Source organism: Petromyzon marinus, assembly GCF_048934315.1.
Source record: "Petromyzon marinus isolate PM22_M1 ecotype Great Lakes invasive population chromosome 77 unlocalized genomic scaffold, UKy_Petmar_22M1.pri1.0 chr77_unloc.1, whole genome shotgun sequence".
In the NCBI taxonomy this organism is placed as follows: domain Eukaryota; kingdom Metazoa; phylum Chordata; class Hyperoartia; order Petromyzontiformes; family Petromyzontidae; genus Petromyzon; species Petromyzon marinus.
This window is the reverse complement of record NW_027422621.1, coordinates 9,469-27,610: the sequence shown is the minus strand read 5'-3', so window position 1 is coordinate 27,610 and position 18,142 is coordinate 9,469. Positions and strand designations below refer to the sequence as shown.

General features: G+C 56.2%; 1 protein-coding gene across 1 annotated transcript in view; it reads left to right on the top strand.

Annotated features, from left to right (window-relative positions):
• The window catches only part of PELO (pelota mRNA surveillance and ribosome rescue factor), a 52,575-nt gene extending 35,916 nt beyond the window's left edge, over positions 1 to 16,659 (top strand). The window contains 5 exon segments of the mRNA XM_076058576.1: positions 1,960 to 2,033; positions 8,550 to 8,621; positions 13,752 to 13,826; positions 14,369 to 14,400; positions 16,451 to 16,659. Of these exon segments, the coding sequence (XP_075914691.1) occupies positions 1,960 to 2,033; positions 8,550 to 8,621; positions 13,752 to 13,826; positions 14,369 to 14,400; positions 16,451 to 16,545 (348 nt within the window). The 3' untranslated portion in view covers positions 16,546 to 16,659.
• The last annotated feature ends 1,483 nt before the right edge of the window (positions 16,660 to 18,142 follow it).

The window sequence follows — 18,142 nt, the reverse complement described above, 5'->3', positions numbered from 1 at the left end:
ACACTCACCACTACACTCACTACTACACTCACCACTACACTCATAACTACACTCACTACTACACTCACCACTACTCACCACTACTCACCACTACACTCACCACTACACTCACCACTACTCACCACTACTCACCACTACACTCACTACTACACTCACCATTACACTCACCACTACTCACCACTACTCACCACTACACTCACCACTACTCACCACTATACTCACCACTATACTCACCACTACTCACCACTACTCACCACTACTCACCACTACACTCACTACTACACTCACTACTACACTCACTACTACACTCACCACTACTCACCACTATACTCACCACTACTCACCACTACTCACCACTACTCACCACTACACTCACTACTACACTCACTACTACACTCACTACTACACTCACCACTACTCACCACTACTCACCACTACACTCACCACTACTCACCACACTCACCACTACTCACCACTACTCACCAATACTCACCACTACTCACCACTACACTCACTACTACACTCACCACTACACTCACCACTACTCACCACTACACTCACCACTACACTCACCACTACACTCACCACTACTCACCACTACACTCACCACCACACTCACCACTACTCACCACACTCACCACTACTCACCACTACTCCCCAATACTCACCACTACACTCACCACTACTCACCACTACTCACCACCACACTCACCACTACTCACCACTACTCACCACTACACTCACCACTACTCACCACTACACTCACCACTACTCACCACTACACTCACCACTACACTCACCACTACTCACCACTACTCACCACTACACTCACCACTACTCACCAATACTCACCACTACTCACCACTACTCACCACTACTCACCACTACTCACCACTACACTCACCACCACACTTACCACACTCACCACTACACTCACCACTACATTCACCACTACACTCACCACCAATACTCACCACTACACTCACCACTACACTCACCACCAATACTCACCACTACACTCACCACCACACTCACCACCACACTCACCACCACACTCACCACGACACTCACCACCACACTCCACCACACTCACCACCACACTCACCACTACACTCACCACTACACTCACCACTACACTCACCACCAATACTCACCACTACACTCACCACCACACTCACCACCACACTCACCACACACTCACCACTACCCTCACCACCACACTCACCACCACACTCACCACCACACTCACCACCAATACTCACCACTACACTCACCACCACACTCACCACCACACTCACCACTACACTCACCACTACACTGTACAGAGCTACAGTGTAGTGGTGAGTAGTGTTGCTTGGTACAGTGTGGTGCTGTTTAGCGTTGTTCGGTACAGTGTCGGTGTGTACAGTGTCGGTGTGTATAGTGTCGGTGTGTACAGTGTCGGTGTGTACAGTGTCGGTGTGTACAGTGTCGGTGTGTACAGTGTTGCTGGGTACAGTGTTGGTGTGTACAGTGTTGGTGTGTACAGTCCATTGCTGGGTACAGTGTTGGTGTGTGCATTGTTGGTGTTTACAGTATGTTGCTGGGTACAGTATGTTGCTGGGTACAGTGTTGGTGGGTACAGTATGTTGATGGGTACAGTGACTGTGTACAGTATGTTGATGGGTACAGTGTTGGTGGGTACAGTATGTTGATGGGTGCGGTGACTGTGTACAGTATGTTGCTGGGTACAGTGTTGCTGGGTACAGTGCTGGTGTGTGCAGTGTTGGTGTGTACAGTATGTTGCTGTGTACAGTGTCGCTGGGTACAGTGTTGGTGGGTACAGTATGTTGATGGGTACAGTGACTGTGTACAGTATGTTGCTGGGTACAGTATGTTGCTGGGTACAGTGTTGCTGGGTACAGTATGTCGATGGGTACAGTGTTGCTGGGTACAGTGTCACACTGTCCGTGTTTCCAGGCGGCAGGAGAGGTGAAGGCTCTGGATGACTTCTACAAAGCCATGCAGAACGAGCCAGATAGAGCGTTCTATGGGTACTCACCATTCACTCACCACTCGCTCACCACTCACCACTCACTCACCACTCACTCACCCACTCACTCACCCACTCACTCACTCTCCCACTCACTCACCACTCACTCACCCACTCACCCACTCACTCACCACTCACTCACTCACTCCCCACTCACTCACTCACTCCCCACTCACTCACTCACTCACCCACTCACTCACCCACGCACCCACTCACTCACCCACTCACTCACTCACCCACTCACTCACCCACTCACTCAATCACCCACTCACTCACCCACTCACTCACTCACCCTCTCACCCACCTTCTCACCCACCACCCACCCACACACCCACTCACCACCCACCCACTCACCCACTCACCACCCACCCACTCATTCACCCACTCACTCACCCACTCACTCACTCACCACTCACTCACCCACTCACTCACCCACCCACCCACCCACTCACTCACTCACCCACCCACTCACTCACTCACCACTCACTCATCCACTCACTCACTCACTCACCCACTCACTCACCACTCACTCACTCACCACTCACTCACCCACTCACTCACCCACTCACTCACTCATCCATTCACCCACCCACCCACTCACTCACCCACTCACTCACTCACCACTCATCCACTCACCACCCACTCACTCACCACTCACTCACTCACCCACCCACCCACCCACTCACTCACCCACCCACCCACTCACTCACCCACCCACCCACCCACCTACTCACTCACCCACCCACCCACCCACTCACTCACCACTCACTCACCCACTCACTCACTCACTCACCCACCCACTCACCCACTCACCCACCCACCCACTCACCCACTCACTCACTCACTCACCCACTCACTCACCCACTCACCACTCACTCTCCCACTCACTCACCCACCCACCCACTCACCCACTCACCACTCACTCACCCACTCACCCACTCACCCACCCACTCACTCACCCACTCACCCACCCACTCACCCACTCACTCATCCACTCACCACCCACTCACTCACCCACTGACTCAATCACTCACCCACTCACTCACCCACTCACTCACCACCCACCCACTCAATCACCCACTCACCCACTCACTCACCCACCCACCCACTCACCCACCCACTCATCCACCCACTCACTCACCCACTCACTCACTCACTCACCCACCCACTGACTCACCTACTCACTCACCCACCCACTCACCCACTCACTCATTCACCCACTCACTCACCTACTCACTCACCCACTCACCCACTAACTCACCTACTCACTCACCCACCCACTCACCCACTCACTCACCTACTCACTCACCCACTCACTCACCCACCCATTGACTCACCTACTCACTCACCCACTCACCCACTCACTCACCCTCCCACTGACCCACCCACTGACTCACCCACCCACTCACCACCCACCCACCCACCCACTCACTCACCCACTCACCCACTCACTCACCCACCCACTGACTCACTCACCCACTCACCACCCACTCACTCACTCACCCACCCACTCACCCACCCACTCACCCACTCACTCACCCACCCACCCACTCACCCACCCACTCATCCACCCACTCACTCACCCACTCACTCACTCACCCACCCACTGACTCACCTACTCACTCACCCACCCACTCACCCACTCACTCACTCATTCACCCACTCACTCACCTACTCACTCACCCACTCACTCACCCACTCACTCACCCACCCACTAACTCACCCACTCACTCACCCACTCACTCACCCACTCACTCACCCTCCCACTGACCCACCCACTGACTCACCTACTCACTCAGCCACCCACTCACTCATCCACCCACTCACCCACCCACCCACTCACCCACCCACCCACTCACCCACCCACTCACCACCCACCCACCCACTCACTCACCTACTCACTCACCCACTCACTCACTCACCACTCACTCACCCACTCACCCACTCACTCACCACTCACTCACTCACCACTCACTCACTCACTCACCCACTCACTCACCCACGCACCCACTCACTCACCCACTCACTCACTCACCCACTCACTCAATCACCCACTCACTCACCCACTCACTCACTCACCCTCTCACCCACCCTCTCACCCACCACCCACCCACACACCCACCCACCACCCACCCACTCACCCACTCACCACCCACCCACTCACCCACTCATTCACCCACTCACTCACTCACCCACTCACTCACCACTCACTCACCCACCCACTCACTCACCCACCCACCCACTCACTCACCCACCCCACCCACTCACCCACTCACTCACTCACCCACCCACTCACTCACCACTCACTCATCCACCCACTCACCCACTCACTCACTCACCCACCCACTCACTCACCACTCACTCATCCACTCACTCACTCACCCACTCACTCACCACTCACTCACTCACCACTCACCCACCCACTCACTCACCCACTCACCCACTCACCACTCATCCACTCACCACCCACTCACTCACCCACCCACTCACTCACCACTCACTCACTCACTCACCCACCCACCCACCCATTCACCCACCCACCCACCCACTCACTCACCCACCCACCCACTCACTCACCCACCCACCCACCCACCTACTCACTCACCCACCCACCCACCCACTCACTCACCACTCACCCACTTACTCACTCACCCACCCACTCACCCACTCACCCACCCACCCACCCACTCACCCACTCACTCACTCACCCACTCACTCACCCACTCACCACTCACTCACCCACTCACTCACCCACCCACCTACTCACCCACTCACCACTCACTCACCCACTCACTCACCACTCACTCACTCACCACTCACTCACTCACCCACTCACTCACCCACGCACCCACTCACTCACCCACTCACTCACTCACTCACCCACTCACTCAATAACCCACTCACTCACCCACTCACTCACTCACCCTCTCACCCACCCTCTCACCCACCACCCACCCACACAGTCACTCACCACCCACCCACTCACCCACTCACCACCCACCCACTCACCCACTCATTCACCCACTCACTCACTCACCCACTCACTCACCACTCACTCACCCACCCACCCACTCACTCACCCACCCACCCACTCACCCACTCACTCACTCACCCACCCACCCACTCACCACTCACTCATCCACTCACTCACTCACCCACTCACTCACCACTCACTCACTCACCACTCACCCACCCACTCACTCACCCACTCACCCACTCACCACTCATCCACTCACCACCCACTCACTCACCCACCCACTCACTCACCACTCACTCACTCACTCACCCACCCACCCACCCACTCACCCACCCACCCACCCACTCACTCACCCACCCACCCACTCACTCACTTACCCACCCACCCACCTACTCACTCACCCACCCACCCACTCACTCACCACTCACCCACTTACTCACTCACCCACCCACTCACCCACTCACCCACCCACCCACCCACTCACCCACTCACTCACTCACTCACCCACTCACTCACCCACTCACCACTCACTCACCCACTCACTCACCCACCCACCTACTCACCCACTCACCACTCACTCACCCACTCACCCACCCACTCACTCACCCACTCACCCACCCACTCACCCACTCACTCATCCACTCACCACCCACTCACTCACCCACTGACTCAATCACTCACCCACTCACTCACCCACTCACTCACCACCCACCCACTCACTAACCCACTCACTCACCCACCCACTGACTCACCTACTCACTCAACCACCCACTCACTCACTCACTCACCCACCCACTCACCCACCCACTCACTCACCCACCCACCCAATCACCCACCCACTCATCCACCCACTCACTCACCCACTCACTCACTCACTCACCCACCCACCCACTCACCCACTCACTCACCCACCCACTCACCCACTCACTCATTCACCCACTCACTCACCTACTCACTCACCCACTCACCCACTGACTCACCTACTCACTCACCCACCCACTCACCCACTCACTCATTCACCCACTCACTCACCTACTCACTCACCCACTCACTCACCCACCCACTGACTCACCTACTCACTCACCCACTCACTCACCCTCCCACTGACCCACCCACTGACTCACCCACCCACTCACCACCCACCCACCCACCCACTCACTCACCCACTCACCCACTCACTCACCCACCCACTGACTCACTCACCCACTCACCACCCACCCACTCACCCACCCACTCACCCACTCACTCACCCACCCACCCACTCACCCACCCACTCATCCACCCACTCACTCACCCACTCACTCACCCACCCACTGACTCACCTACTCACTCACCACCCACCCACTCACCCACTCACCCACCCACTCACCCACTCACCCACCCACTCACCCACTCACCTACCCACTCACCACCCACCCACCCACTCACCCACCCACTCACTCACCACTCACTCACTCACTCACCCACCCACCCACCCACTCACCCACCCACCCACCCACTCACTCACCCACCCACCCACTCACTCACCCACCCACCCACCTACTCACTCATCCACCCACCCACCCACTCACTCACCACTCACCCACTTACTCACTCACCCACCCACTCACCCACTCACCCACCCACCCACCCACTCACCCACTCACTCACTCACCCACTCACTCACCCACTCACCACTCACTCACCCACTCACTCACCCACCCACCTACTCACCCACTCACCACTCACTCACCCACTCACTCACCACTCACTCACTCACCACTCACTCACTCACCCACTCACTCACCCACGCACCCACTCACTCACCCACTCACTCACTCACTCACCCACTCACTCAATAACCCACTCACTCACCCACTCACTCACTCACCCTCTCACCCACCCTCTCACCCACCACCCACCCACACAGTCACTCACCACCCACCCACTCACCCACTCACCACCCACCCACTCACCCACTCATTCACCCACTCACTCACTCACCCACTCACTCACCACTCACTCACCCACCCACCCACTCACTCACCCACCCACCCACTCACCCACTCACTCACTCACCCACCCACCCACTCACCACTCACTCATCCACTCACTCACTCACCCACTCACTCACCACTCACTCACTCACCACTCACCCACCCACTCACTCACCCACTCACCCACTCACCACTCATCCACTCACCACCCACTCACTCACCCACCCACTCACTCACCACTCACTCACTCACTCACCCACCCACCCACCCACTCACCCACCCACCCACTCACTCACCCACCCACCCACTCACTCACTTACCCACCCACCCACCCACCTACTCACTCACCCACCCACCCACTCACTCACCACTCACCCACTTACTCACTCACCCACCCACTCACCCACTCACCCACCCACCCACCCACTCACCCACTCACTCACTCACTCACCCACTCACTCACCCACTCACCACTCACTCACCCACTCACTCACCTACCCACCTACTCACCCACTCACCACTCACTCACCCACTCACCCACCCACTCACTCACCCACTCACCCACCCACTCACCCACTCACTCATCCACTCACCACCCACTCACTCACCCACTGACTCAATCACTCACCCACTCACTCACCCACTCACTCACCACCCACCCACTCACCCACTCACTAACCCACTCACTCACCCACCCACTGACTCACCTACTCACTCAACCACCCACTCACTCACTCACCCACCCACTCACCCACCCACTCACTCACCCACCCACCCAATCACCCACCCACTCATCCACCCACTCACTCACCCACTCACTCACTCACTCACCCACCCACTGACTCACCTACTCACTCACCCACCCACTCACCCACTCACTCATTCACCCACTCACTCACCTACTCACTCACCCACTCACCCACTGACTCACCTACTCACTCACCCACCCACTCACCCACTCACTCATTCACCCACTCACTCACCTACTCACTCACCCACTCACTCACCCACCCACTGACTCACCTACTCACTCACCCACTCACTCACCCTCCCACTGACCCACCCACTGACTCACCCACCCACTCACCACCCACCCACCCACCCACTCACTCACCCACTCACCCACTCACTCACCCACCCACTGACTCACTCACCCACTCACCACCCACCCACTCACTCACCCACCCACTCACCCACCCACTCACCCACTCACTCACCCACCCACCCACTCACCCACCCACTCATCCACCCACTCACTCACCCACTCACTCACTCACCCACCCACTGACTCACCTACTCACTCACCCACCCACTCACCCACTCACCCACCCACTCACCCACTCACCCACCCACTCACCCACTCACCCACCCACTCACCACCCACCCACCCACTCACTCACCTACTCACTCACCCACTCACCCACTCACTCACCCTCCCACTGACCCACCCACTGACTCACCCACCCACTCACCACCCACCCACCCACTCACCACCCACCCACCCACTCACTCTCCACCCACTCCTCACTGACACCACGTGTGTGTGTGCTCTCTGATTGGCCAGCTTGAAGCACGTGGAGAAAGCCAATGAGGCGCTGGCAGTCGATTCGCTGCTGGTCAGCGACCACCTGTTCAGGTAGACACAAAGACACAGACAAAGCCGCCCCAGGTAGCCTCTAGCTGGGCTGTAGGGGCAAGTGCAGTCAGACAAAGCCACCCCAGGTAGCCTATAGCTGGGCTGTAGGGGCAAGTGCAGTTGGCTAGCACACAAAGACACAGACAAAGCCGCCCCAAGTAGCCTCTAGCTGGGCTGTAGGGGCAAGTGCAGTCAGACAAAGCCGCCCCAGGTAGCCTCTAGCTGGGCTGTAGGGGCAAGTGCAGTTGGCTAGCACACAACGACACAGACAAAGCCGCCCCAGGTAGCCTCTAGCTGGGCTGTAGGGGCAAGTGCAGTTGGCTAGCACACAACGACACAGACAAAGCCGCCCCAGGTAGCCTCTAGCAGGGCTGTAGGGGCAAGTGCAGTCAGACAAAGCCACCCCAGGTAGCCTCTAGCTGGGCTGTAGGGGCAAGTGCAGTTGGCTAGCACACAAAGACAGACAAAAAAGCCCCAGGTAGCCTCTAGCAGGGCTGTAGGGGCAAGTGCAGTCAGACAAAGCCGCCCCAGGTAGCCTCTAGCTGGGCTGTAGGGGCAAGTGCAGTTGGCTAGCACACAAAGACACAGACAAAGCCGCCCCAGGTAGCCTCTAGCTGGGCTGTAGGGGCAAGTGCTGTCAGACAAAGCCACCCCAGGTAGCCTCTAGCTGGGCTGTAGGGGCAAGTGCTGTCAGACAAAGCCGCCTCAGGTAGCCTCTAGCTGGGCTGTAGGGGCAAGTGCTGTCAGACAAAGCCACCCCAGGTAGCCTCTAGCTGGGCTGTAGGGGCAAGTGCAGTTGGCTATCACACAAAGACACAGACAAAGCCGCCCCAGGTAGCCTCTAACAGGGCTGTAGGGGCAAATGCAGTCAGACAAAGCTACCCCAGGTAGCCTCTAGCTGGGCTGTAGGGGCAAGTGCTGCTAGTAGTGAGTAGCACCACCTATGACACACACAGACAAAGCTCCCCCAGGTAGCCTCTAGCAGGGCAGTAGGGGCAAGTGCTGCTAGTAGCGAGTAGCACCACCTATGATACATACACAGACAAAGCTCTCCCAGGTAGCCTGTAGCAGGGCTGTAGGGGCAAGTGCTCTTGGTAGTAGTGATCACCTCTTCAGGTACAGACATAGCTCTTTGCGTAAGTGTGTGAGTGTGTGGGTCTCTGTGTGAGTGAGTGTGTGAGTGTGTGAGTGGGTGAGTGAGTGTGTGAGTGTCTGAGTCTGTGAGTGAGTGTGTGAGTGTTTGAGTGGGTAAGTGAGTGTGTGAGTGTCTGAGTGTGTGAGTGTCTGAGTGTGTGAGTGGGTGAGTGAGTGTGTGAGTGGGTAAGTGAGTGTGTGAGTGTGTGAGTGAGTGTGTGTGTGAGTGAGTGTGTGAGTGAGTATGTGAGTGTGTGAGTGTCTGAGTGTGTGAGTGGGTGAGTGTGTGAGTGTGTGAGTGAGTGTGTGAGTGAGTGTGTGAGTGAGTGTGTGAGTGAGTGTGTGTGTGAGTGTGTGAGTGTCTGAGTGAGTGGATGAGTGAGTGTGTGTGTGTGAGTATGTGTGTGTGTGAGTGAGTGTGTGAGTGGGTGAGCGAGTGTGTGAGTGGGTGTGTGAGTGTGTGTGTGAGTGAGTGTGTGAGTGTGTGTGTGAGTGAGTGTGTGTAACTAATAAGCTTGTGCCGGAGGCCCCGGGGGGCCAGGCGTCTATGACGTTTCCTGGCCAAACCCCAATTGGCGGAGCCAGGAGATTGAATACCTACCCTCGGGGCTACTCCAGAAACAACGAAAAGCCACTACGGGTGGCCACGTGGAATGTTCGAACGCTCACTGCAGAGGAGAGGCTGCCACTCCTCTGTCGGGAGCTGGACCGGTACCGCCTGGATCTATGCGGCATTCAGGAGGTCCGGTGGACCGGCTCTGGCTCCTGCCACCATGAGGGGTGGACAGTCCTCTACTCGGGGCAGCAGACTGCCAAACAACAGGGTGTGGCTCTTCTTTTGAACAAAAGAATGAAGGGGGCGTGGGAGCGTGGCGGTGAGGTGTGGGAAGCTGTAAGCCCCAGGCTACTTTGGGCTCGCCTTCCCATCAACCGGAGGCGAGGAATGGTGGTCGTGGTTACTTATGCCCCCACCGAAGATGAACATCCGTGGAGGGATGCAGGCAAAGCCGATGAGTCAGATGCCTTCTATGACCTCCTGTCACAGGTGCTGGCTAAAGTGGCCCCTCGGGATAGAGTCATCATGTTGGGTGACTTCAATGCCCGAGTTGGTCATGATACTGGCACCTGGTCTGGAGTGATTGGAGGGCATGGGCCAGATCAGCTCAATAACAACGGTAGGAGGCTGCTAGATTTTTGTGCAGCCCATGGGCTTGTAATTACCAACACGCTGTTCCGGCATCGGCGCATCCACACAACATCATGGATGCATGCCGGGTCCAAGCAAGAACATCTGCTGGACTACATAGTGACAGACCAGCGAATGCGAGCCCATGTCCTTGACACCAGGACCTACCGTGGAGCTGATCTGCCCTCTGACCATCGACTAGTCATCTGTAAGATGCGCCTGCCATTCTTCCACTCCGGTGGTGGGTGTACACCCAGGACCCCATTCCAACATAAAGTGGCCTGGTCTCAGTTATCTGATGAAAGTTGCAAGCGAGAATTTCATCATCGCTTGCGGCTGGGATTGGCATCGTCCCCGACTCCTCCTGATGTTGAGGGTAAATGGGCGAGGTTTAGGACTGTGACTCATGCAGCTGCAATGGCTGCTTTGGGTACGCGGTCCAGACCTCCCCAGAGACCCTGGCTGACAGAGGTGTTCAGGATGGTTGAGAAAAAGCGACAGGCCCACTGTCATCGGCTACAGAATCCCACGTCAGAGAATGAGGAGGCTTACCGCAGCCTTCGCTCGGAGGTTCAGAGAGCCGTGAGGCGCTGCAAGGATGGGTGGTGGTCGCGGGTTGCTGAGGAGATGGAGTCTGCCTCAGTGGCCCGTGATCACAAATCTCTATTTAACTCCATCAAAAAAGTAACCTGCAGCGCCACACCTATTACCATCATTAGGGGAAAAAACGGTGATCCAATCTCCGACCCCCAGGAACAGGTTCGCAGATTTGCTGAGCATTTCTGTGAGGTCCTGGGGGAGGGAAAATCCCTCAGCCAGGAAAACATCGTGGCACAAAGTGAGGATGACCCTGCTGAGGCTGCGGTGCCTCAAATATTGGAAGAAGTCACCCCCTGTGAGTGGCTGGCTGAGGTGCCATCTGCTGAGGAAGTATTGAAGGCGATCCGGAGTCTGAGACCAGGAAAGGCAGCGGGCAGAGATGATCTCCCAAGCGAAATGCTGAGGGAGGGTGGCGTTTGTGCACAGACTGCCCTATATGACATCATAACAACAGTCTGGACCACTGGACGGGTTCCGCAGGATTGGAAGGATGCCCTGGTGGTCCCCCTTTTTAAGAAGGGGGACCGCACAGACTGTAACAACTACAGGGGCATCTCACTCCTCAGTGTGCCGGGAAAGGTCCTGGCAAGGATTATTCAGCATCGCCTTGCCAGGCACGCTGAGGAGAGGCTTGCGGAGCCCCAATGCGGTTTCAGGAAAGGGCGGTCCTGCACAGATGCCATATTTTCTGTCCGTCTGCTACAGCAGAGGTGTAGGGAATTCCAACAAGACCTACATCTCTGCTTTATTGACCTGGTCAAGGCCTATGATACCATCAGTAGGCCTGGGCTCTGGGTCGTTCTTCGTGCTTTTGAAGTACCTGACCCTCTGCTCACGATCATTAAGGACCTTCATGATGGTGAGCGGGCCCGGGTAAAACTACGTGGCCGGGAGTCAGAGCCATTCCCTGTACACCTTGGGGTGCGACAGGGATGTCCTCTGGCTTCCACATTATTTAACATCTATTTTGACCACGTAGTTCGTGAAGCCTTCAATAGCTGTACCGGGGGAATCTCCATATGGTACAGATATAATGGGAGGCTAATCGATGCCCGGGTGCGGTCAAGGGATGGCTCCCTATTGCTCAACCACGTTATGTATGCTGATGATTTGGTAATAGCTGCTCAGTCAGAGGAGGAGTTGGAGACGCTGCTGCTGAGACTGGAGCGTGCCACTAAGAGGTGGGGCCTTACCATCAGCCCCACCAAAACTAAGCACCTGCCTGGGTATTTTGTACCATCGGACACTCCACCCCCACAACTCCCAATCGGTGATGGGGCAGTTGTGGAGAGAGTGGAGAGTTTCCCATACCTGGGCATTGTGCTTATGACTGGCTCCAGTTTAACAGCAGAGGTCTCACTCCGAATCAGTCGAGCGGCAATATCTTTTCATCGGGTGCGTAACGCTGTGTGGAAGCTACCTGGTCTGTCGCTCCGCACTAAGCTTCAGGTCTTCTCGGCCACGGTCATTCCCTCCCTTCTCTACACTTGCGAAACGTGGACCCCCCTAATGGAGCATCTTCGCCGGTTAGAAACATTTAGGCTGGCCTGCCTACGATCCATCCTGGGTTTAACCAGACTGGATTGTGTGAGGAGCTCACAAATCCTTGAAAGATCTGGGCAGGGTCCCATCGGTGAGCTCCTCCGGCAGGCAAGGCTGCGATGGCTGGGTCATGTAGCCCGCATGCCCAGCCACCGCATGCCGAAACAGCTTTTGTTCGGCCGGATTGAGGGGGCTAAGCGGGCGCGGCACGGGCTAGAGAAGAGATGGAGTGATGTGGTACAGGAGGACGTGGAGCTGAGTGGACTTGCCGATGACTGGTACCAGCGGTGTCAAGATCGGCCTCTGTGGAAGAGGCTCGTGAAGGATGCTACTGGGCAGTTGGAGGCAGTCGCCCTCCAACAACAACGGAGGGCGGAGGAGCGACGCTCACAACAATGAGCGCCGGGTGGCTAAAGCACAGCAGGTTGGCACAGTAGGGGGCACAGGTGGTGCATCAGCCAGTCATCTCAGTCAGTCGACCCGTGGCACCTGGGTCTGCCCCGTGACCTCCTGCCAGCGGGCGTTCGACACTTCACGTGGCCTCAGGGTGCACATAGCCTGGCACAAGCGTCGTGGTGACGTCACCGCCACTTAGTGGCGAATGGCGGTTGTTGTGTGTCTGTGTGTGTGTGTCTATGTGTGTGTGTGTCTGTCTGGTTGATGTACAGGAACCCGGACGTGTTGGTGAGGAGTCGCTATGTCCGTCTTGTGGACAGCGTGAGGGAGAATGGAGGGACGGTGAGGTGAGTGGCCACTCACCCACTCGCTCACCCACTCGCTTACCCACCCGCTCACCAACTCACTCACCCACTCACTCACTCACTCACCCACCCGCTCACCCACCCGCTCACCCACTCACCCACTCACTCACCCACTCACTCACTCACTCGCTCACCCACTTGCTCACCCACCTGCTCACCCACCCGCTCACCCACTCGCTCACCCACCCGCTCACCCACCCGCTCACCCACTCGCTCACCCACCTGCTCACCCACTCGCTCACCCACTCGCTTACCCACCCGCTCACCCACCTGCTCACCCACTCGCTCACCCACTTGCTCGCTCACCCACTCACTCACCCACTCGCTCACCCACCCGCTCACCCACCCGCTCACCCACTCACCCACTCGCTCACCCACTCACCCACTCGCTCACCCACCCGCTCACCCACCCGCTCACCCACTTGCTCACCCACTCGTTCACCCATTTGCTCGCTCACCCACTCACTCACCCACTCACTCACCCACTCGCTTACTCACTCACCCTCTCCCTTGTCTGTGTGCAGGGTGTTCTCAAGTCTACACGTGTCTGGGGAGCGTGAGTGACACACAGATACACACAGACACACAGTCACACACACACAGACACACACACACACACAGACATACACTCACACACAGACACACAGTCACACACACAGACAAACACACAGACACACACACACAGACACACACACATACAGACACACATGCACACACACACAGACATACACACAGACACACACACAGACACACACACACAGACACACAGACACACACACAGACACACACACAGACACACACACAGACACACACAGACACACACACATACAGACACACTACAGACACACACACACAGACACAAAAAGACCCCCCTGTAGCCTGTAACAGGGCTGTAGGGGCAAGTGCTGCTAGTAGCTAGTAGCACCGCCTATAATGCACACACAGACAAAGCTCCCCCAGGTAGCCTCTAACAGGGCTGTAGGGGCAAGTGCTGCTAGTAGCGAGTAGCACCGTCTATGACACACACAGACAAAGCTCCCCCAGGTAGCTTTTAACAGGGCTGTAGGGGCAAGTGCTGCTAGTAGCGAGTAGCAGCAGCAGCGTCTATGAAGGCTACCGGCACTGTGGCTACACACAGAGGGGGTGGATGGCCACCAGCACCACCACCACGCCCGGCCGCCTTTGTCTCTCCCCCAGTGCTAGCAATGTTCACTACACCACCACCACCACTACACCACCACTACATCACCACCACTACACCACCACTACACCACCACCACCACCACTACACCACCACTACACCACCACCACCACTACACCACCACCACTACACCACCATTACCACTACACCACCACCACTACTACACCACCACCACCACCATTACACCACCACCACTACACCAGGTACTCATTTGAGGCTGAGTCGATCTAGAGGAGGCCCAGGACCGGTTCAGAGAATCGTCACTGAGTGGTGGTGGCCGTGAGCGGGAATCGAACTCGGGTAGCCAGGTTTGTAGTGGTCAGCGTACACACATACACAGACTCACACACACACAGACTCACACACAGACACACAGACTCACACACAGACACATTACACACATTACACACACACACACATTACACACAGACACACACACACACACGTAGCGCAGCGTAGCGCTAACCACTACACCCACCACTCCCTACACCTACACACACGCAGTGACACACACAGTGACAAAGACAAAGATAAAGATCCCCCATATAGCCTTAACAGACTGTAGGGGCAAGTGCTGTTAGCGAGCACCTATGAAGGCCGGAACGGTACACGAGGGGGTGGGTGGCCAGCACCACGCCCGACCGCCTTTGTCTCCCTAGTGGCAATGTTTACACACCGCACCAGGTACTCATTTGAGGCTGAGTCGACCTAGGGGAGGCCCGGGACCGGTTCAGATAATCGTCACTGGTGTTGGCCGTGAGCGGGAATCGAACCCGGGTCGCCAGGTTCATAGCGCAGCGTAGCGCTAACCGCTACACTATCGCTCCCCACATAGTGACACACACAGTGACACACACACACAGTGCGCTAACCACTACACCCACCACTCCCTACACCTACACAGTGACACACACACAGTGACACACACACAGTGTGCTAACCACTACACCCACCACTCCCTACACCTACACACACACACATCTACACACACACACCTACACACACACCTACACACACACACAGTGACACACAGACACACACACAGTGACACACACACAGTGACACACACACACATTACACACACACACAGTGACACACACACACACAGTGACACACACACAGTGACACACACACACATTACACACACACACAGTGACACACACACAGTGACACACAGACACATTACACACACACAGTGACACACACAGAGACACACACAGTGACACACACACACACACACCTACACACACACACAGTGACACACACCTACACACACACCTACACACACACACATTACACACACACACAGTGACACACACACAGACACACACACACGTGGCGCTAACCACTGCACCCACCACTCCCTCCCCGTGTCTCTCCCCCCGTGGATGTCCTGGACCGCCAGAGCTGGCACAGCTAAGTGGAGTGGCCGCCGTGCTGCGTTTCCCCGTCTCCTGTGACGATGATGACGAAGGAGACTCCAGCAACAGCAGCGATTAGAACAACCACAACAACCACAACAACCACCACAACCACAACCACCACAACCACAACCACCACAACAACCACAACCACCACAACCACCACAACCACAACAACCACAACAACTACAACAACCACCACCACAACCACCACAACCACCACCACAACCAACACAACCACAACAACCACAACAACTACAACAACCACCACCACAACCACCACAACCACCACCACAACCAACACAACCACAACAACCACCACCACAACCACCACAACCACAACAACCACCACAACCACCACCACAACCACCACCACAACCACCACCACAACAACAACCACCACCACAACAACCACAACAACCACCACAACAACCACCACAACCACAACAACAACCACCACAACAACCACAACCACCACAACCACAACAACCACCACAACAACCACAACCACCACAACCACCACAACAACCACAACCACAACCACCACAACCACAACAACCACCACAACCACCACCACAACCACAACAACCACAACAACCACAACCACCACCACAACAACCACAACCACCACCACAACCACAACAACCACAACAACCACCACAACCACCATCACAACCATCACAACCACCACAACCACCACCACCACAACCACCACCACAACCACCACCACAACCACCACAACCACCACAACCACAACCACAACAACCACAACCACCACCACCACCACAACCACCACAACAACCACCACAACCACCACCACAACAACCACCACAACCACCACCACCACATCAACCACCACAACCACCACCACAACCACCACCACAACCACAACCACCACAACCACAACAACCACCACCACCATCACAACAACCACCACAACCACAACAACCACCACCACAAGCACCACAACAACCACCACAACCACAACAACCACCACAACCACAACAACAACCACAACAACCACCACAACCACCACAACAACCACAACCACAACAACCACCACTAAAACCACCACAACAACCACCACAACCACCACAACCACCACAACAACCACAACCACCACCACAACAACCACCACAACCACCACCACAACCACCACCACAACAACCACAACCATCACCACCACCACAACCACCACAACCATCACCACAACCACCACAACCACCACCACCACTACCACCACAACCACCACCACAACCACCACCACCGCAGCACTCAGTTGAAGGCTTCAACAACGACGAGGAGTTAAATAAAAAAAGATATCACGTGCTGTGTGTGTGTCACTGTGTGTGTCACTGTGTGTGTGTGTGTGTCACTGTGTGTGTCACTGTGTGTGTCACTGTGTGTGTGTCACTGTGTGTTACTGTGTGTGTCACTGTGTGTGTGTCACTGTGTGTGTGTCACTGTGTGTGTTACTGTGTGTGTGTGTCACTGTGTGTGTGTCACTGTGTGTGTGTCACTGTGTGTGTGTCACTGTGTGTGTGTCACTGTGTGTGTTACTGTGTGTGTGTGTCACTGTGTGTGTGTGTCACTGTGTGTGTGTCACTGTGTGTGTTACTGTGTGTGTGTGTCACTGTGTGTGTGTCACTGTGTGTGTGTGTCACTGTGTGTGTGTG